Source organism: Chionomys nivalis, chromosome 3, assembly GCF_950005125.1.
Source record: "Chionomys nivalis chromosome 3, mChiNiv1.1, whole genome shotgun sequence".
Taxonomy (NCBI): domain Eukaryota; kingdom Metazoa; phylum Chordata; class Mammalia; order Rodentia; family Cricetidae; genus Chionomys; species Chionomys nivalis.
In genome coordinates this window covers 83,130,951-83,152,532 of record NC_080088.1, presented here as the reverse complement: position 1 = coordinate 83,152,532, position 21,582 = coordinate 83,130,951, and the positions used below count along the sequence as shown (strand labels likewise).

At 43.9% G+C, this 21,582-nt stretch overlaps 1 protein-coding gene across 1 annotated transcript in view; it reads left to right on the top strand.

The window, feature by feature from the left end:
• Positions 1-21,582, top strand: part of B3glct (beta 3-glucosyltransferase) — an 88,749-nt gene that overhangs the window by 33,953 nt on the left and 33,214 nt on the right. Inside the window, exons 5-7 of the mRNA XM_057765085.1 lie at positions 15,005-15,081; positions 15,996-16,107; positions 19,430-19,566. Coding sequence (XP_057621068.1) covers positions 15,005-15,081; positions 15,996-16,107; positions 19,430-19,566 — 326 coding nt within the window. The remainder of the gene's footprint in view (positions 1-15,004; positions 15,082-15,995; positions 16,108-19,429; positions 19,567-21,582) is intronic.

Here is a 21,582-nt window from a genome sequence, read left to right as displayed (position 1 = left end):
TTAAATTAACCCATTTCTGTTATTTTAAATTTTACCATGAGGCTCATGGTTTGTTGCCTCACATCTTGCTTCTTGGGCAGTCAGTCTGACTCTGCCTTCTTTCTCCATGCATTCAATTTAGTTTTCCTGCCTAGTTATATTTTGCCCTGCCATAAGCCAAAGCAGCTTCTTTTTATTTATTTGTTTATTTATTTATTACCATAGGGTAATAAAACATGTTCATAGCATATAGATGGGAATCCCACATCATATGTGCATGTATATGTGTGCATATATGTAGGTGTGTGTATATGTGTGTGTATGTGTGTGTGTGCATGCATGTACATATGGGCCTGTGCATGTGTGTATGCCAGTAGACAACCTTGGTGCAATTCTTTTTTTTTTTTTTTTTTTTTTGGTTTTTTGAGACAGGGTTTCTCTGTGCTTTTGGTTCCTGTCCTGGAACTAGCTCTTGTAGACCAGGCTGGTCTCGAACTAACAGAGATCCGCCTGCCTCTGCCTCCCAAGTGCTGGGATTAAAGGCATATGCCACCACCGCCCGGCCTTAGTGCAATTCTTAAACAAGCTTCCCTCCCTCCCTCCCTCCCTCCCTCCCTCCCTCCCTCCCTCCCTCCCTCCCTCCCTTTCTTTTTTGAGACAGGATCACTCACTGGCCTGGAACTTATCCATTAGGCCCAAGAAGGCTAAACTAACTGCCTTAGCCTCAGAATCCACTCATTCCTAGTCTTCTTCCTGGCCTTGGGGTTTTAGATGCATCCTGCCATACATGCCCAGCTTTTATTTGGGTGTTGTGGACCCGAAGTCAGGTCTTCCTGCTTGAATAACAAGCATTTTTAAACAACTCCAGCTTCAGGGGGATCTGATGCCATCTTCTGGCCCCAGAGGGTACTGCACTGGCGTGCACATAATCCACATATGTGCACACATTGGTGGTATGGTGGTCCTGTGATTACGAGCAGGTGCCACCATGCCTGGATTCTCTGTGCCAGCTTGACCCACAGCTGTAAGTCACTCCTTGCTGGCCCTGCGTCTGTATCGTGTACAAACCCATTGTATTCTTTCCGGGTGTGCTACTGCTTGTTACCGAGTTATCCTTCTCTTCCACAGACCTTGAAAGCAGAGAACAGGTTGAATCCCGTTAACTTTTGATTACTTAGAACCAAGCGATGTTTGTGTGGGTAACTCTGACTTCCCCAGATTCATTCTCTTCTCTGAGTTGTGTTCTCTTCTGTTGTAATAGATGTTTCTTTTCTTTTCAAAGCAATTGTAAAAGGATTCATCTATTTTATTTTATGTGTATGAGTATTTTGTCTACATGTCTGCCTGTGCACCACTTACACACAATGAAGAGACCAGAAGAGGGTGTCAGGTCCCTGGAAACTGGAGTTACAGATGGTTTGAGCCCCCATTTGGGTGCTGGGAACCAAACCCGGGTCTTCTGCAAGAGCAGTCAATGTACTTAATGGCTGAGCCATCTCTCCAGCCCACAAATGAACGTCCCAAGGGCACAGTTCAGTATATTTCTGTTGGCAGTATATCTCCAGAGACCCTTTATCCCATAAAACCAATACTGTGAACTAAACATCTCCCTGCTCCCCTCTCCTGTAGCCCCCAGTAACCTTCATTTAACTTCTAGTCTCTGAATGAGAATGGTATGGCTGTCCTAGAAGGGGTGAGGGGAGTCTTGGAGGAATAGTCCTTTAGGGGGACAGGCTTGTTTCACCTACTCGTGTTTTTAAGGCTCCTTTGGTCAAGAAGAATGGCTGGAGCTGAAGAGATTGCTCAGTGGTTAGAGCACTGACTGCTCTTCCAGAGGACCTGGGTCTGGTTCCCCACCCACATGGAGGCTCACAACCACCTGAAACTCTGTTCTTAGGAGGTTCTGACACCTACTTCTGGCCTCTGTGGACACTACATGTACGTGATTCATAGATGCACAGGCAGGAAAACCACACATATAGATCTGAATAAATGAAAAAAACATCTGTCAGTGTTCCTTGAGACTAGTGCCTTCAGTCCAGTGTGATGGAGATTTTCATCTGTAGGTGCTTTGTTCCTGCTGTCTGACTGGCATCCCGCCAAGGCCTCTTCATGGTACCTCTTGTCCTGGTGTCTCTCTGTCCTGTGTTCAGGTACCAGGGTAAGGCAGGACCCACCTCTACTTTTCTTGTGTGTATCCCCCCACCACCCCACACCTACTGGCATGCCAAATACAATATTAGAGACCACGTTCCCATTGATGTGTTTTCTCGGCTTTTAAATCTTGGAAGCAGACCCATTTGTTTAAAGCGTTAGACTCTTTTAGCTCTTTGCTTCTCTTCAGTTTTAAAATTTGTATTTAGTTTTTATTGTCTTTTCATTTACATCCTCAGTGAGTTAGGGCACTGGTTGCCACTAGGTGGCGATATTGGTTTTACATTTAAAGAGGTGTAGTTAAGAAATGCCCATTAAGTACCCCCGGCCCCCAGCGTTTAATTTCTGTGGTAGTAAAATAGAATCTAAAGTGATAAAGAGACCCCCCCTCCTAATTATAAGATCAATTGTTACTGTTACCCTGACATTACATCCCCGGGTAATGTAGAGAGGACAGATTTGTAATGCTCAGATTTAATTTGCCAGGGAGCACTGGAGTGTGCTGTATGTGCCTTAGGCAGGTTCAAATGCGGATTAACAAGGCTTTTGTTAGTCAAAAGATTGCAGAATTTGCAGCTATGCTTAGTCCTGGATCCTTTTCTCTTTATGCAGCTTTTTATCTCTCATATGGGATTAAAACTTTGGTTTAATTCCACGAATGGCACTTCGGAGATTTTAAAATAGTTGACAGCTCTCGGGGTGGAGCCGGGGATGATGATGAGACACTTAGCTTTGGGACTCTATGAGCACTTGAGAAAGGTCATTTTCTGAGAATTAATTGTCAAGCTGTACCAACCAAGCAAGGAAACCACGTCTTCCAAAGCAGGAATGCTCCCTGGTCGCAATCAAACTGGAAAACAGTTTCAAGGAATTGACATACTTTTGGGAAAGTGTTGACAGCTGAGCTCAGCCTGCCTCAGAGCTGGGATGGGAAGTGGGACATGCAAGGACCGCAGATAAGGGGGCCATGGCAACCACAGTGTGTGCGGGACAGTGATGGATGCTGTGATGGACGGGTTGGGGGCACTCTCCCAGGACCTGAGCATGAAGCAGTCCTTCAGCTTACAATAACCAGTCTCTCAGAATGCCTTCTGAGATCATTCCTGAAAGTTGTCCCGGGAGGGACAATCAGCGGTTAACTTTTTATCACTTGACTATCTGATAGCTCGAAATACCTGTGCCTCCCACAGCAGCAGATTCTCAGAACCGCTGTTTATTCATTCCTCACTCCTGTCAGGTGGCAGGCACGCTGCCAAAAAATCAAGGCACAGCAATGGAATCAGCTCTGTGATTACAACTCTCTGTCCTGCTGCTCTCTTTGAGTAGGCGGGGCCATTACCTGGGCCAGCTTTGCCTCGAGGTGCTGAAACATGGTCTTATTAACACCACAGACATTTCTCGTTATTACAGTGTGACTAAGAACTAGGCGCCTGCACTAACTCTCTGAAATTTAGTAGTTTGCTCCTACTGGTTGCTGGAGTGACGAGACTGTTTTCCTCGTGTTCTAGAATATTCCCGCTTGATGCATGGTGTGCAGTTTATAGTCGCTTTGACATTTCTAATATTTTTTTAAATTTTGTTTTGTTTTATGTATTTATTTTTTTGAGTCAGGGTTTCTCTGTGGAGCCCTGGCTGTCCTGAAACTCGCTCTGTAGACAGGGTTTCTCTGTTCGAGCCCTGACCTCGAACTCACAGAGATCCACCTGCCTCTGCCTCTGCCTCCTGAGTGCTGGGGTTAAAGGTGTGGGCTACTACCATCCAGCTGAAGTTTCTAACTTTTAGCATCTTTTTTTTTTTTTTTTGTCTAATCAATGAATTACCAGGTTTTGCCCACTGCTGATTGCAGCTGTAGGTTGCTCTGGTGTGGAGGGTTACAGAGGAGTCATAAAATTTTGACTTACTTTTAAGGCAGGTGGTAACTGTTTCCTACTGTGCATGATATCATTAGGTAGAGCTTGGGCGTACATGCTACTCTACCCGTGTAGCGGGCATCTGTAGCTTCATTAGGCCTGCCTGTCTGTATGGAAAAGAGATGTTCGCACACCCATGGGCTTGGGGAAACCGTGATGCCAGGCAACACCGTTTGAGAAACAGGGCCCAGTGTAGAGAGTGAGTTGGTTTGTACCAGTTTTGCATTTGAGGCTGGAGCCGATGGAGGGGCGAGAGTCTGTGAAATTAGGTGGCAGACAGGGAAAATCAGCCGAAGGATGTGGATTTAGATCACAGATCTGGGAGGTAACCACGTGGATTTACAGAAAGCTATACCTTGGGCTCCCTCACGGGTTCTGGCATTTGTACAGTCATCCGCGGGATGGAGCAGGCACGTGCTGGGGGCAAATTAGTTCCTTTCAGGTTAGAATGGAGGGAGGAGAATGCCGGGGCAGTGGAGACCATGGCTGGTGAAATATGAAGTCCCCAACTATGTTGGAGACAGATGCAGATTCCGAAGGAATGCCATTTCCCCTACAGATTTCTCTTTTTTTTTCTTTTCCTGCTCTACAGCTGGAGAAGGGATGTGAAATGGTAAGATTGTCTCTCTCAAGAGGCATGCAGGCGAAGAGCTAAGTGAGGAAGGGCCCTGGGGAAGCACTTATGTGGTGCCTTCCCAATAAATCAGGACCGGAGATGACTTCTGTTTAAATACACGTTAGGTCCGAGGCATCTGGTGCCAATTATGATTTAAATTTTGGTTCTTTACCCCAACACAATTCCTTCTCAAAGGAATTGCTTGTGCGAGGCTCCTTTTTGTGTTTGTTACAGCTATGTTGGGACACAGAAAAAGGCTGTCACCTGAGTCCCCCCTTTTTTTAACCTTCCAGAATGTGGCATCTAGTTACCAAGTGTAGCTGCCTAAGATGATGGGGACTGAAGGGTTTGTTTCACTGCAAGAGCAAAGGAAAGGAGACGTGAAGCTTACTGACATCATGTGGCGTCCTGGAAGGCACTGTGATGAAAATGTCTGTTTTGTGTAGCGTAATGAAAAGGTCACTGTAGGTGGGGGTCAGGGAAGAAAGTGATTGTAAGAGGACTGGGTAGGTGGGGGGTGGGGAGCAGAGACGAAGCCTAGAATGATGCCATAGGCTAAAGAACAGTTGAACTGTCGACAAAGTAGACTTTCCTTTCTCTAGGCAATCTACCAGTAGAGAAAACACACTGCAAGCAGGAGATGCTTGATTTGGGTCCGAGCAGATCATTCTGCTTCGGGCCACAGCGGGTCTGTGCCAGCTCTGTTAGAGCCCTCTCCCCTGCTCCACTCCTACCCATATAGCTTCTAATTTCACTGCCTTTATTGTGGGGAGACTCTAAGGCTTATTTAAAACCTGGCAGAACCTCAGCCTTGCCAATAAATTATTCCCTTTGCCTCTTCACGGAAAGTTGTGGAAATTGCCATTTTCTGGAGCCGTGTTAGTCGGGCTGTGGCTCATTAGATTAAAACAACCCCAGCTCCATAAAACCAGCCAGGTGAGCTGGCAGAGTCTGGCTCAGAGAGCCTGGAGAAGGACGGCCTCACACTTTGGAATTTTAGAACTTTATTTTATTGGCAGGGAGACAGTGTGAGGTACTTCATTAGATTAGTGTTGAGCGTCAGCAGTGCGATTTTATTGCCTTAGTTTTTTTTCTCTTTCTGTTTTTTTCTTCGTAGATACAGTCTTTTCTGTGTAGTCCTGGCTGGTGTGGAACTCACTTTGTAGACCAGGCTGACTTTGAACTCAGAGAACCACCTGCCCTTGCCTCTTGGCACTAGGATTAAAGACGTGTGCCACCATGCCTGGTTTGGCTCAGCTTTCTGATGCTATCACTATACTTGACTTTTGAGATGGGTGCGTCATTACTCAGGACCCTTTCTTTTGGGTCGAGATTGATGGGTGTTGATTTGTCATATAAGGTCTTTTTTATTATACTGGAGACTTATTACACTGCTGTTGAATAAGAAATTATCCATTCTTTCATTTGCTGGATATCTAGTATTCAGTTTATGAATAAATATTAATAAATATTTATTTCATACAATAATATTTTAATGATAATATACAATGAAAATATATAATAATAAGTATTATTAATAATAAGTACTTTGGCAAGTGTCTGAGCAAAATATTCCATGAGGAAAATAGTTTTTAAAATAAATTCAGTAAAATATTTTTTAAAAATTCACAGCTATAATTCTTAAAGGCACCATTTATTCATTTTAATGCTTTAAGATGTCATTATGTATGTATTTATTTTGTGCTTTGTGTCTGATGCATTCCTGCCATGCTGTGTGCACATGGGACTCAGAGGGCAACTTGCTGGGCTCAGTTGTCTCCTTTCATAGTGTGGGTCCCAGGGATCGATCTCAGGCCATCTTGCTTGGTGCCCAAGCGCCTTTACCTGCTCAGCCATTACCGACTCAGAAACATCTGTGTGCGTACATGCCTTTACCTAGTGCATTCCATGCAGCCCAGGAAATAGAACCCTGTGACTCCGGGTGGGGGTTGCCCAGCAGCAGTGACGTCTTCTTATGGTTGAGAAGCCATCTCGTTAATGTTGACTGTCTGCTTTTGGATGGCCAGTACCTCAAGTATTTACTGTCCTAGATACTGGTCCTGTGTGAGTCTGGAGAAGCCTGGGACTTGGCCATTGTTTTCATTTGCTTTCTATTGTTGTGATTAAATATGGTGACCAAAATCAACTTAGGAGGACATAGGGTTTCTTTGACTTCTGCTTCCCAGTCCATCACTGAGGGAAGTCAAGGCAGGAGGCGAAGTAGGAACTTGGAGGAGAACCCAGGGAGGAACACTCTTGCTGGCTTGCTCTCTGACTCATGCTCAGTCTGCTTCCTTATATAGCCCAGGCTCACCTGGGGCTGGTGCCATCCCCAGTGGACTGGGTCCTCCCACGTCAACCATCAGTCAAGACAGTCTCTTACAGACCTAACCATAGGACAGTCTGACTGCATAGTCCCTCCTTGAGACTCCCTCAGAGACCTCTAGGCAATGTCAAAGTGGCTGCTGAGGCTACTGAGAAAGGTCACGAAGGAAGCAGGGGCAGATGCCCCATTTTTCCAGGTATGCTATAGCATGAATTCTAATTGGCCTTAATAGCAAAACCCCATAGTGGTTAATGCTGAAAGATCAGAGAGGCAGAGCAGCCAGCCATTAGTTCTTACCTCTACTGACTCTTCAGACCAAAGGGCGATTCTCTCCCTACAAATCCTCAGACTGAATGCTGAGCTCCTGCTCCCTCCTCCCTTATATTCCTCTCTCCGCCCAGCCACATCACTTACTGTCTCCACCTCTCTAGTGCTGGGATTAAAGGTGTGCGCCACCACTGCTTGGCTGTTTCTCTTTTCAACTGATACAATCTCGTGTAGCCCAGGGTGACCTTGAACTCACAGAGACCTGTCTGCCTCTGTCTCCTGAGTGCTGGGATTAAAGGTATGTGCCACCTCTGCCTGGCCTCTATGGCTAACTGGTGTGGCTAGCTCTACACTCTGATCTCCAGGCAAGCTTTATTTGCTAAAGCACCAACAAAATATCACTGTAGTCTGCAAGACGCCCTATGATCCAGCATGGTCAGTGGGATGTTGCCATGTAGGGTTTGGAGTCAGGGCCCTGAGAAAGCAGATTGCTTTAGGACTCTGTCCTCGAGAGGTAACAGTGTCGGTATCAGTGGAGACAGGAGGACCAGGTTAAGAGTCAGTACATGTGGGTGTGCACACGCAGATGATGTGATGTCAGCAGGGGCAGCCTCTCTTGGTTGCATTTCTTTGGATATCATACCCTGCTCTGTGGCAGGGGTACCTGCTGTACCAAGGGGAATAAATACGTGCCTCCAGCTGGGTGACTTGCTACATGGCTCTATATAAGCGTAAGATTCTAAGAACACAGGCAAAGATGCGCCTGGCCACACCTGGAAAGACATGCCAAAGTTACGGCATTTGAAGCAAGCCTTGAGTTTGTAAGTTTCCTGGGCTTCTGTGGATGGAAGCAGGAGGAGAGGTTTGATTGGATGTATGCATAGATGAAGAGGAAAAAAAAATGTGTACTCCAAGCTGAGGATCTGGGCTTATGTGTGAGCAGGTGGCATGTAAGGGACCAGCGAGATATCTAGTGTGGAGGGCCAGGCCTGGGGTGGAGACAGTTGGGAACCCTGCTGGAATCCTAACTGGTTTTCTCTGGGTATACATCACTGGCATTCTTGTTCTGGGCCCTTGTTGCGTGCTAAGTTCTGCTGTTTGCAGGCAGGAGTGCATGCATTTCACTCCCAGCCAGCCCACATTTTGCAGAAAGGAACCCGCTATTGAGAGGTAAGGGATTTCCTTTACCATCTGTGGTGGAACCAGGCCAGACACACCCGTCAGCAGGTCTGCATGGCTGTCGTTCTGTGTTCCTTACTGAACAGCAGTCTCTTTGGCCAGTCCTTACGTTGGTACTACGATGCCCTAGCACAGGTCCTTGTTACTCTTCTGTAGATTTGTTTCTGAGTGGCTTGACCCTTACTGGAATGTGAGACCCTAGTGGGCAGGGACTCCGTTGCTCTCTTAGTAACTCTTGATAGTAATCTTATTGTCAGGCCTGGTGCGTTAGTTACCTTTCAGTGCTGTGATCAAACAACACAACCAGAGGAACTTACGATAGAAAGAGACTGTGTGGGCATGTGATTCCAGAGGGAGTCCGTGATGGTAAGGACAGTGTGGCTGCAGGTGGCAGACCGCAGGCAGCAGGCATGGTGGCTGGAACAGCAAGCTGAGAGCTCGTATTTTGAAGGACAAATACAAAAAAGAAGAGGGGGGTGAGAGAGGGATGGATGGATGGATGGATGGATGGATGGATGGATGGATGGAGACAGAGAGGCAGAATACTGAGAATGGTACAGAGGTTTTGAAGCCTTAAAGCTGGCCTGCGGTAACATACTTCCTCCTGCAAGGCCACACCTCCTTGATCCCCCGAACAGTGAACAGTGCTACGAACAAGTGAGGACCAAGTGTTCAGATACATGAGCACATACATGAGCACGTAGAGACATCCTCATCTCATTCAAGCCAGCATCCCTGGTGCATAGTAGATGCTCAAAACACACTGTTAAACAACAATAATATTAACAGTTACTTAAGGGTTTTCCATGTAATAACTCACTTATTCCCCATCTGTCGTGTTAGCTCATCACAGGAGGCAACAGGCCCATAGCTAGTGCAGGGAACTTACTGAAGGTCACATGGCTGAGAGGGGAAAAAAAACGCTAAGATTCAGATGGAAATACTTGGCTTCCAAAAATCGGGTCTTTAAACACCAAGGTTTACTGCTTTTATGAGGAAATGATTAGTTAAATATATATGTGCTATAAAAGTATATTTAGTAGTTCAGTTCAAAGTACATGGCTTATAAATAAAATTTATAACGCTATAATACATTTTCTTTCTGGAAAACAGTTAATGAGTAAGACAGGTATATGGAGGAGATATATATACACACACACATATATACATATACTTGGGTTCTTGGAAAGAATATTAGTATACTGTCACTCATAATGTTCTAACCTATAAATGAACACTATATTTTAAAGAGTATAAATCTGTCTCATATATGTTCCAAGAAGCATATCATACAGCCCCATTATGACAATAAGTATATATCTCTTACAGAAGGAGTTATAATAATAAGCAGATGTGGATTTTTATTATAGTTTACTTGTTGATCTGTCAGCTCAGTTTAGTGCCCCAGGGCTATACAAGAGTTGGGCTTAGATATTGGGATCTTAGCCTCTTTACCTAATACCTACAAATGTTTTGGCATCTGCTGTCTGGTCTAGCTCTCGGATCTGCATTGTGGGGTGAGGGAACCATAAAGTTTCGTTCTTCAAAGCTTAGGTCAGTAAAGGAAAGTAAGGGCAAATCACAAAGACTGAGAAATATCTATGGACAAAGAGAGACCAGGGGCTGGAAAGCTGGCTCAGCATGTAAGAGCAATGGCTACTGTTGCAGAGGACCTGGGTTCAGTTCCCAGCATCCACACAAGGGTTCACATCCAGTTCCAGGGGATCCAACGCCCTCTTCTGGTCGATGAGGTCTCCTGCATGCATATGGTGCACATACATACTTGTAGGCACAAACAAACATATAAAATAAATTTTTGAATGGAGAGATAAGCAATTGAGTTAAATCATTGAACTTTTTTTTTTCCAGACAGAGGCAGGAAGATGAAAGTGGTACAAAGCTAAATCTATGAAAGGTTAAAATTATTGACAACCGTTTAAATTTTCATTTGCCTTGATGTATTTTCACATATTATTAGCCTCTTTATTTGTCCCATTAATATCTCCAAATATGAAATCTTCATGGCTCCCCTCTATGTTAAGAGTAGTGGTCTTGGGCTATGGTAATGTAGCTTAGTGGTAGGGTACTTGCTCCGTGTGCACAAAGTCTCAGGTCTGATCCCCAGTGCCACCAAACAAAATCAAGCAGACGAATAAGCCATTTCTCTACTGTGACACTGACCTCAAGGCCCCTTTCCAAATGAGGAAGATGAAAAGGTGTGTGTCTGGGGCCCACCAGGGAGTCAGAGCCCTGGCTTTACAGTTGTTTGCTTCCAGTAATCATTGCCTGCTTTAAGTATGAGCCTGTTCCTTGAGACAGATGAGTTCAAAGGAAGAGCAGCGGCATCATCTCGGGGACTGTCTTCACAGAGGTGGTGACACCCAGGAGGTACCGCTGAGGCAGAAGTGGGCTTTGGTTCAAACACAGCGACCGTATCGACAGGTTAAAAGTCTCTGTGGTTCCCCGACCCTTTGATTCACCCACATTTGATCAGCGGCATTCCTCGTCCCTTCGTGCTGCTTCTGCTCGAGCCTCAGCACTCTCTGCACAGATTTGAAATAGTGGCATGGCGAGGGGCCAGGCGGCCTTAGATTGTGGGAGCCCCTCTACTGTCCTCAGAATAACCATACACAGCATTTTCTTTTCTTGATTTTTTATTTGGAAACTTTCTTCTGCCTCCCTCCTTCTTCCTTCTCCTTATCTTCTCATAGACTTGGTACTCACAGTGTAGCCCAGGCTGGACTTGAATTGGCAGTAGTCCTCCTGCCTCAGCTTCTTGTGAGCTAGGATTGCAGGCACTAGCCGTGAGTGGTTTTCAACAATGAATTTTCTTTTCTTTTTGTGAGCATGTGTGTGCATGTGCATGTTTGTGGGTCTGTGTACATAGGTCTGTGTGTGCATGTGTGAGTGTCTGGGTGTGTGTTTATGGGTACACACACCTGTGTAAGCCAAAGGAAGGTGTGAGGTCCTGCCCTCTTTCTCTGTTTTATTCCTCTGAGACAGGGTCTCTCACTGACCTGGCGCTTGCTGTTTCTTCTGTTAGGCTGGATAGGCAGCAGACTCCTCTCTCTGCGTTCCACACATAGTTGGGGTGACAGCCATGCACAGCCCTGCTTGGCTTTTATGTGTATGCTGTGGAATTAAGATCAGGGACTCATGTTTCTTCAGTAAGCACTTTTACCCACTAGGCCTTCTCCCTAGCACCTCTTTTTAATTTTTTTTCTTCTTCTAATTTTACTTTTTAGTGCTGGAGATCAAATCCAGGGTCTTGGTTATACTAGGCAAGCATTCTACCCTTCTGTTGCTTCTCTGTCTCCAAAAATGCTCTCTTTCCAATGGCTTATTAAAACCATTTGTTTTGTGTCTAAAGGTGCCTAACAGCTGGCGACCTAACACCTTTAAAGGCGGTCAAAATCTTGTAGTGATGGATTAAACACAGATGGAATCATTTGATAGAAAATCTTATTGTAACTTTTTAAAATAATTCATTTGATATAATTGTGCCTGCTTATGTGTATGTGTGCGGGGGGCATCACAAGTGTTAGGATGTGTGTGTGGAGGTCAATGGACAATTTCATGGAGTTGGTTCTTTTCTTCTACCTTTATATAGGTTCTAGGGACTGAATTCTGGTTGTCAGGGTTGAGCAGCAAACACCTTTACCCGCTGAACTCCCTCACCAGCCCCTATTGTGACTTTTGATTATTAGAAGCTGTGTATATCTGCTTCTGTCATATATGATGATGATAATCTGAGTATGTGACAAAAATAAAAGCTCTTGGACTTTTAGAGTAGACGAAACCTTTATAATTAAGATGAGCTTGCCTCCCTGTCACAGCGCTCAGGACGAGGTTTATAGTGTGACAGCTGGAGCTTGCTTGTCACTCTTGAGCGCATAGTCGGGGACTATAATCCACAAGACACGTGTTTATTAAATACGTCTTAGAGATACATGGCCACAAAACAAAGCCTGGCCCTTCTTGCAGTAAGAAATAGAAGTACATAAGAAACATAGCAGACGATTTAGTGAATTAAAAATAATGAAGTCAGGAGTAGGTTTAGTTCACTGTTAATCCATCGAATCCGTTTCAGAAGAGGATTTGACTGCTGTTTTGTGCTGAGCAAACTCTAGCTGAATTTGTACTGTGGTAGAAGTCACTTACAAGCTGGTATCTAGCTTCTACTAGCAGAGTGGTCTTGCCGTTGGCAGGGAAGCCTGGGTTTACATGTTGAAACCATGTATGTCCCACAACTGGGATGTGGAATCATTTTTGAGTGAAAATGTAAGGAATGGCCTGTTCCTCTGGTGGTTTGAATGAGAATGGCCCCCATAGGCTCACATATACGAATAATGGGTCCCCAGGTGATGGAACTCTTTGGGAAGGATTAGGTGGTGTGATCTTGTTGGAGGAGGTGTGACACTGAGGGTGGCTATGAGTTTCAGAAGCCCACTCCACTGCCTGTTAGCTTTTTCTGCCTCATGCTTTTGTCTCAAGATGTGACCTCTCAACTGCCGCCCAAGTGTCTTGCCTTCCTGCTTCCTGCCACACTCCCAGCCGTGATTGTTGTGGATGCTAACCTTTTAAAATTTGTGAGCCCTAAATAAATGCTTTCTTCTATAAGTTGCCTTGGTCATGGTGTCTTATCATAGCAATACAAAAGCAATGAAGACAGAAGTCAGTACCAGGAGTGGGGTTTGAACCCACACGGACATGCCCATTGAATACTGTAAGCCCAAACGAGGCATTTTCTTTTATAAGTTGTCTTGGTCATGTTGTTATCACAGCAATAGAAAAGTAAGACACATCTCAATTTACAAAAAAAGTATAATCATATGCCAAGTTTACTGAAGCCTTTGGAAACACTTAGCTCATCTTCCTGTCATTACAAAACAAACTTTGTCACTTCCTGGTTCTTTCAGTTCCTGCTCACACAGGAAGTTGCCTTATTGTAGGATTCATACTGTTTCTCTATTTGTCATTAAGATGCTTCCATTGTTATAATACTTGTATCATAATTTTATTTTGTTTTGCTTTTCAAGACAGAGTTTCTCTGTGTAGCTCTGACTGTCCTGGAATTCACTCTGTAGACCAGGCTGGCCTCAAACTCAGAAATCTGCCTGCCTCTGCCTCCCTAGTGCTGGAATTAAAGGCGTGCGCCACCACCACCTGGCTAACTTTTTTGTAATGGCTACTTTGTGACTCATTAGCACTTGCTTTCCATCTCAAGATTTTAACAGATTCCTATATATACTTCTTATTTAGTTTATATTACCATTCACATATAATTATTTTAGTATTATGCAAATATTAATGTCATTAGTTTATACATGATTTTTGCTCTTGTATATGAATTTATATGCATATGTGCATACATTACAATTTTTAAAAGGCAATGAAAATTTGTGCATAATTCAGAAGCAACTGAAGAGAGACCTTGAATTATTGATTTTGTTCTATCTTGGATAACTGTTAATTCAGCCTTTAGGTTTGCTTTTTTTCTGAGCATGTCATATCGTGTGTCTGATCTAGCTTTTGATTGTGTTTTTTGAATTTGTACGTGAAAATTGAAACAAATATTACATAGAAGAAGGAAATGTGGTGAATTTGATATCCAGTGGCAGCAATTTATTTTAAAAGCTATGTCTTCTTCAATAATAAATTTATATGTACTGGAAGAAGAGTGGCATGGAATTGAAATAGTTTTGCTGCCCTGCATCTCCAGGGTGGCGTACATGGGTGGTGCAGTAGTGGGTGCAGCTGCTCCCCTAGCACTCCAGCTGTTTAGGAATTCGTCCTTAAAGTCTTTGCGGGTGTCACCATGGATTCATTTTATATCTAATGCAGTTGGAGACACAATAGTATGTGCTGGAGGCGAAGGCTCAAGCATGTGAGATAAGAAATTCTGACTGTTGGCTTTCCCAGCTACTTGAAAGACAGCAAATCATAGTGAAATTTCAAGTTACTATGCACAGCCTTGAGTTCATTACGCTTTGTCTGTATCCATGTATATTTATGGAGCCATGGCGCGTTATTTTAGGCTCTTTTAGTTCCGTCTGTGTTTATCAATTTGTAGATCGAAATTTCAGTAAGCCATTCCAACTGCCTGAGTAATTAAGGTTGCTATGGCTAGTATTTAGACTTAGAGTGGTGTTCCTATGGTGCCAAACATCTTTAGGGGCATTTTGGGAACTTTAAGCGAGAAGCTGGCATGCGATCGATGGGACCGTGCATCTTTTTGCTCAGACAGGGACCTTCATAGGACATGCTTTGCTTCCATGTGTGTAAAGGTTTGTTCCCGTGCCCCCGAGACAAACAACCCTGGGGGCTTTCCTCTCTGATTACACTTACAAATCTCCAGTTAGCTCCATGAACACTCTTGGGGTCCAGGCAAGGGGAGGGTGCTAAGTTGGTTGATCTCCTCTGAGGTGCATCACTGCTGTAGCCCCTGAAGCAAATCAGGAAGCAGAATGCTGCTCAGGATAGAATGCCAGCTCTCGGGACCACAGCACCACTTGGCATTTTTTAAAGGGCTGTTATAGGCTTACTTTTCCTCTTTGATTGTTATGTTTTCAGGATCTTCCCAGAGTCCTCCTTCTCCATCAGCTGGCGAAGCAGGAAGGTGCTTGGACCATCCTTCCCTTGTTACCACAGTAGGTACCTTTAACTTAAACAGTTTCAATAACCACACTTTTGCACTCCTTAGTAAGGTTTTTCAGGTTATTTAGAGGTGGTTTGTTTCCTGAGAGGCTAAGTGAAGTAAATTTGAGTTTAATATTTTGTGATCACTGGATTAAGTAAATGTTTTTCAGCGGTTGGTTCTTTATCATAGTTTGTTTTTGTTTGTTTTCTTTTAAAAAATGATTTACTTTAGTTTATATGCATGAATGTTTGCCTGCGTGTGAGTATGTGTACTACCTGCATGCAGTATCCACAGAGGCCAGAAGAGGGCATTGGATCCCCAGAAGCTGGTGTTACAGACGGTTGAGAGCAGCCATGTAAATGCTGGGACTCAAACCCAGGTCCTCTGCTCTAGCAACCAGTGCACCTGACTACTGAGTCATCTCTCTAGCCCCATAGTTTTTAGTTTTGGGTGTGTTTCTTTCTTAGATGATGCAATACTTCAAATTCATGTTTGAAATTGTAATTCTAAACTGATGTTGTTAAGGGCAGAATGAATTGTAAGCATTTTCTCCTTCTGGAGTCCTTTAGTCCCTGGCTTGCTTTGCAGTCAAAGCTAAGACACAAAGCTAAGATACAAGGGGATTGTGCAGAGAACAGGACACTCTAGACACCTTGTCTTCCCCTTCACCCATTTCCTAGAGCCAGGTGGTTGTGGCACACACCTTTAATCCCAGCACTGAAGTGGCAGACTCAGGTGGATCTCTGAGTTCAAGGCCAGCCTGGTCTACAGAGTGAGTTCCAGGACAGCCGGGACTGTTACACAGAGAAACCCTGTTTTGAAAAACAAAACCAAAACAAACAAAATCTTGCTATAATTCATTCTGTGTACTATACAGTATCTATACCATGAATCCATGGGCCTTAACCTGTTTCTTCCCATCAGCTTTTCTGTAACATATAGCAAGAATTCAGCGTGGATCTTCTTCTGTGAAGAAGAGACGAGAATACAAATCCACAGACTCCTAGAAACACTCAGGCGGTATGATCCAGCTAAGGTGCGCAAACTTCGAAACCATGTTTGCCTTGTGGGGGGACAATAATTCAGGGAAAATGTGATTTTGTTAAGAGGTATTGGAAATAATAGCTTGATTTCTGAAAGCTGTGTTGTAAAATTCTCTGAGGTTTATAGCATATGGAGAACATAAAAGGAGCCATTTTATGTGGAAAATCTACATTTATGTGTGTTGACAGCTTAAGGAAGTTAAAAACAACAACCCCCTTTTTAGTGTTACCCACCAAGTTTCCATAGGAGTATAATTAAATAAGTTATTTTTTTCCCCATTAGGAAAGGACACACACATAACATACAGAAGAATTTTATTTATTTTTTATTTTATCTTATATGTAGGGATATTTTGTCTACGTGTGTGTGTGTGTGCACCATGTGTAAGCAGTGCCCACAGAGGCCAGAAGAGGGCACTGGAACCCCTGGAGCTGGAGTTACAGATGGTTGTGAGGCATCACGTGGGTGCTGGGAACCAAACCTAGGTCCTCTGTAGCAGCAACAAGTGTTTTTAACCACTGAGCCGTCTCTCTAACTCTCAAACTGAATATTTTGATGTCTTGAGGTCCTGGGTCTGGTATCTACATCCTCAGCTCACAATCTGATCACTTGGGGTAAGAGGACTTGGAACCTTCCTGGTATTCTTAGGACTGGTTCCATCCAGACAGGAGTGTGGGGACCGAATGTCTGGGAAATACAGGCCATGTGGTTTCCCAAACATTGCATAGTGCATTACTGCCATGAAAATCATTGTGTTGGGAGGCTTTTAAGTGCTGGAAGGACCCATTAGGATTTCTTTCTGCTGTTGATTTCTGAAAAGCCACGGATAAGCCTGCATGGGAAGGCCATTAGGGGAGAGAAGGGTTAGGAGCAGGTTTGGTCCAGCCCTTCCGAATGATGCTATTCTCCAGCTATGGGCCTCGCTGCAAACGCAAACCATCTGTGAGATTTTTGTTTCCTTCTGACTTGAATGTTGGGGTTCCAGCCTCTTCCCCGCTGTTCGTATCATCTGGAGACTCTTGCCCTGTTACCCATGGTTCTGATTCCATGGGGAGATGGTGACTCACAGTGTCTTTTTAATGAAAATGAGAGTGAAAAATGGAAAAAGTTCAGAGCAAGTTCACGAGAAGCAAGTTCAGAACCGAGGCAAAGGGAGACCTTGCCCTTCCTTTCTGAACTCTGCATTGTGGAGAAAAGAAAACGCTAAGATTTATTTCTTTTGAAAGTAGCAGGACAGAATATAGATGACATCATGTTGAGGTCATTTCAAACCAGTGGGGCTTTTTCCTCTACTGTTTGAAATCTTTGGAGGAAAAAAAGCCAATACCGACACAAATAAGCCATATCAAAGTAACTGTTGCACGTGGAGTCCTGGGCATTTTGATTCCAGCACTGTTTTCTTTGCTATCTCCGAGTCATTCTTACAAAGGCAAACACAGGCTCTTGTCCAGTGTTTTAAATGTATAAGTTTAGTAGTTACCAACGTTAAAGTGCCTCCCCTGTATTGTTTGAACCCCGTCTTTTCCGCTCCGTAGTGTGCCTTTAATATCGGTGTGTCTGATGAGGCGTATTAACTTTGATTTATTTTTAACAGCAATGAGGCATGGTGCTGGTTAAAAGCGATCCTAGCAGAGTATCATCAGTTATCTTACCAGTTTTCTCTTTTTTATTAGTGTTCTTTCCATGAAGCCACTAAGCAAGCCATTCGCTAGGAAGAAAGATGTATGGTTCTTCCCATAGTCTCCACTGAGTCCTTCCCAAGATGATTTATCACCTCAATAAAAATATTAGTAGACTAACGTATGCGCTTTGTAATAGCTGGGCATTGTAATGAGGAGATAAAGTATGATGCTATGCTTTATGTAAAGCGTCAGTGTTGTCATGGAGATCTAGTAGTGACAGCTCAGTGTGGGGAGGGGGTCCTGACAGCTCGGCTTCCAGGCCTGGGAGCGGCTCTTCCTGTCTGTCCCACCTGCCAGTGCTGTTGTCTGCACATCCCATCATCTGCTGGACGCGTGCCTCCTGTGTTTCGTTTTTCTCAGTGGCTGTGGAGGGCTGAGCCAGGTCATCCCGTTGTGGCTGATGTGGAAGTTTTTCATTGCTCTTGAACGCGATAATATTCCTCTTGAGTCCAGCACGTGGAACCCAGCCCAGCCAGGCTGCCTCTTTCCTATCAGGTTCCCCACACCTGCTATGTGCCAGGTGCCGGGAGCAGGTGGGGAGGGAGAGGGTCTTATCATTCCAGGGACTTCACCCTGACAACATTTACTGTTCTTTTTCAGGTTCTTCTTTTTACCATGGGCGTTTGGATGTTATTTCACTATTGTTTGTTTGTCGTAAGAAGTTTCCCTCTCTTTCCTGGGCAGCCCCACCCCACCAGTTATTGCGCTTTCTCTATTCCTATTCCTTCTGTATTACAAGTGCATCCCTGCTGTTGTGGGTTCTTGATACATGTGGAGTGAATGAATGAATGAATGAATATGATTCTGGGAGGAAGTTTTCAAAGATTTGTTGAAAAACCCTTTTTGGTTGGGGCTAGAGAGATGGCTCAGTGGTTAAGAGCTCTCTCTGTTCTTGCAGAGGACCCCAGCACCCACTGGCTCACAGGCTTTTGTAACTCCAGTTCTAGGAGATCTGATGCCCTCTTCTGGCCTCTATGGGCACTGCATGCATGCGGTGCATAGATAAACACACAAGCAAAAGACTTGTTCACATAAAAGAAAACTAAATAAATCTTTTATATTCGTATGCGGGATATCGTATAATATACCACTCAGGCTGGTAAAACAGCCCAGGGGTAAAGGCACCTCTACCCAAGACTGACTGTCTACGTTTGAGTGCAAGGACCCACAGTTGTTCTATGATTACCACATGTGCACACACACACACACACACACACACACACACACAATCTAAATAAATAAGGCAATTTAAAATTAAAACATTTTTATATTTATGGCACACATGTATACACACAAAAATTTAGGCAACAAGACAGTTTTTGAAAATTAAAAAAATCTTGTATTTATAGTATAATGATGGCTAATATTTTTCACACCAATGACCTGATCCTGAGTTATTTTAGCTACAAAGAGTGTGATATATTTATTATCATACTTGTATTAATTATACTTTTATTTGGACTCTATAGAAATACATAATTTATCCTAACTTCATCTGCCAAGATATTTAGTTAACTAAATAGTTTAGCTTTAATATTTTAGATAACTAATTCAGGTGCTATAATTTTGCTTTCAGTCTGAACATTAAATGGCTTGTCAAAAGTGATGATGTTTTAACTTTTTATTTAACAGGAGTGGTTTTTAGGAAAAGCTTTGCATGATGAAGAATCAACGATCGTTCACCATTACGCCTTCTCTGAGAACCCTACAGCCTTTAAATATCCCGACTTCGCTGCTGGCTGGGCCCTTAGCATCCCACTTGTAAATAAGTAAGAGTTTATTAGACATTTTGGGGCATGTGTGTTATGTCACTGAGTTTTGTTACTGGTGAATCGTAGGTTCTCAGATGAGTTTTTCAGCCCGAGGTGTTCCACGTGAGGGGAAAAAAGCGAAGGGCAGGAAGGTCTTGCCTCAGCTGGGTTCCTTACGAAGCCCTGGAGATACATCACACCCCTCCTCTCTGCTTCCTCGTAATTTCTGGCAAAATAAGGTGACTAATGAATCTGGAGACTAGGGGAGGGTAGCAAAGGGCCAGAGAACACGGAGGAAGCATGACCTGTGTGCAGGGACCTCATTTGTGAACACGCACCTTTGATCACCAGTAAGAAGAAACAGTGACTGCAAGGAGCGGAGAGGTTGCCAATGAAGGAAACGGATCTGTAGATGCTGCGTGGGCAGACTCGGGCAGCTCCGGAAGGTGCCCTGGGCAATCATGTCCAGCCACAGCTCAGGCCAGTTCCTGAAGGAGCCCTGGGCAATCTTGTCTCAAGGCAGTTCCTGAAGACGCCCTGGGCAATCATGTCTGGCTGTTTATGTTCCTCGCTGAAGCAAGACGCTTCACAGTGTGGCAAGGAGAGCGAAGGTGACTGAGTTCAACCAAGGAGAAATGTGGTTGTCTTCAGGTCTTTGTTAGTTTATATTAATTATGCACCTTTATTGGAAGATGGAAAACGGCCTTTGTTATCATCAGAGATGGAAGGGTTTCTCTAATTTTTCATTGCATGTCCTATTTCTAGGATTTGGGTCTTTGAAAGTGTTTTGGGCCATTGTAGAGGAACATATACGTGTGAATAGCTGTACTAAACACCTGCCTGACGCAATTCACAGTTGGTAGTTTTGTACGCTGTAGCTCTCCTCTGTCCCAGTATAGACTCCACCGCTGCCCCCTTTCTACAGGGTTGTAGCTCCGTGGTGGGCGATTATCTAGCTGCACGATTTTAATTTAAATTGGAGTTGGTTGGCCACTTTTCACTGTGGCAAAGAACAGATGACACCAAATGCGGAAAATTATCTGGCACTGTGTTTCTCCATCTTTTTGGATTAATGTGGGCAATTCCTGAACTGTTGTTGATTATCACTAGAGGTTTTTAATTCAGTTAGTTTTTAAGTGACACATAACATTATACACACTGATGGCCATGTGCAGCCCTTCAGTGCGCGCAGAGGCTGTAATGTTTCAGTTGGGCTGTACGTGGGCTGGAGAGATGGTTTGGAGGCTAAGAGCACTGTCTGTTCTCGCAGGGGACCCAGGTTCAGTTCCCAGCACCCACGTGTAGGCTCATAACCACCTGTAACTTTAGTTCCTGGGGATCAAATGTCCTTTTCTGGCCTCCTTAGGTACTCAGTGTACACACATGGTTTACTTAACATCCATGCACACAAAATACTCGTACACATGAAGTAAAAATTAATATATAAACTAGGGTATGCATATTTGTCTTCTAAAATATTATCATTTATGGTAAGGGCATTCAAAACCCTTTCTTCTGAGCTTTTTAAATGATTGCAGTATGTAATTATTAGTTTTTGTTTCATTTCTTTTTTATTGTGTTTTTAGAAGGTTTTGTATGTGTGTATAGTGAATGTGTGTTTGTGTGCACACACGTATGCATGCGGGCATATGGAGCCCATTGAACTCATTTGTGGATGAGGGAGACTGCCAGGTGCACCTTCTAGAGTGTCTCCCATCTCCTCTTCTGGCCAAGTGTAAGCACAGGTCTTGCTGAGATGGGGAGAACTCCGGGTTTTATTGTGGTAGCTGGGTGTGTAGGTATCTTGGCCTGGACTGCTATAACAGAATTCCACAAGCCAGGTCATTTGTGAGAAAGAAAGGTGTATGTCTGTAAGTTCAGATGTAGACAGACTTTTCTTTGTGCTGCCAGTTCACACACCCAAAAGAGCAACACAGGAACTTATTATTAATTATGAACCCTCAGCCTATAGCTTGGTCTTGTCCCACTCGCTTTTATAACTTATTTAACCCATTTATATTAATCTATGTTTTG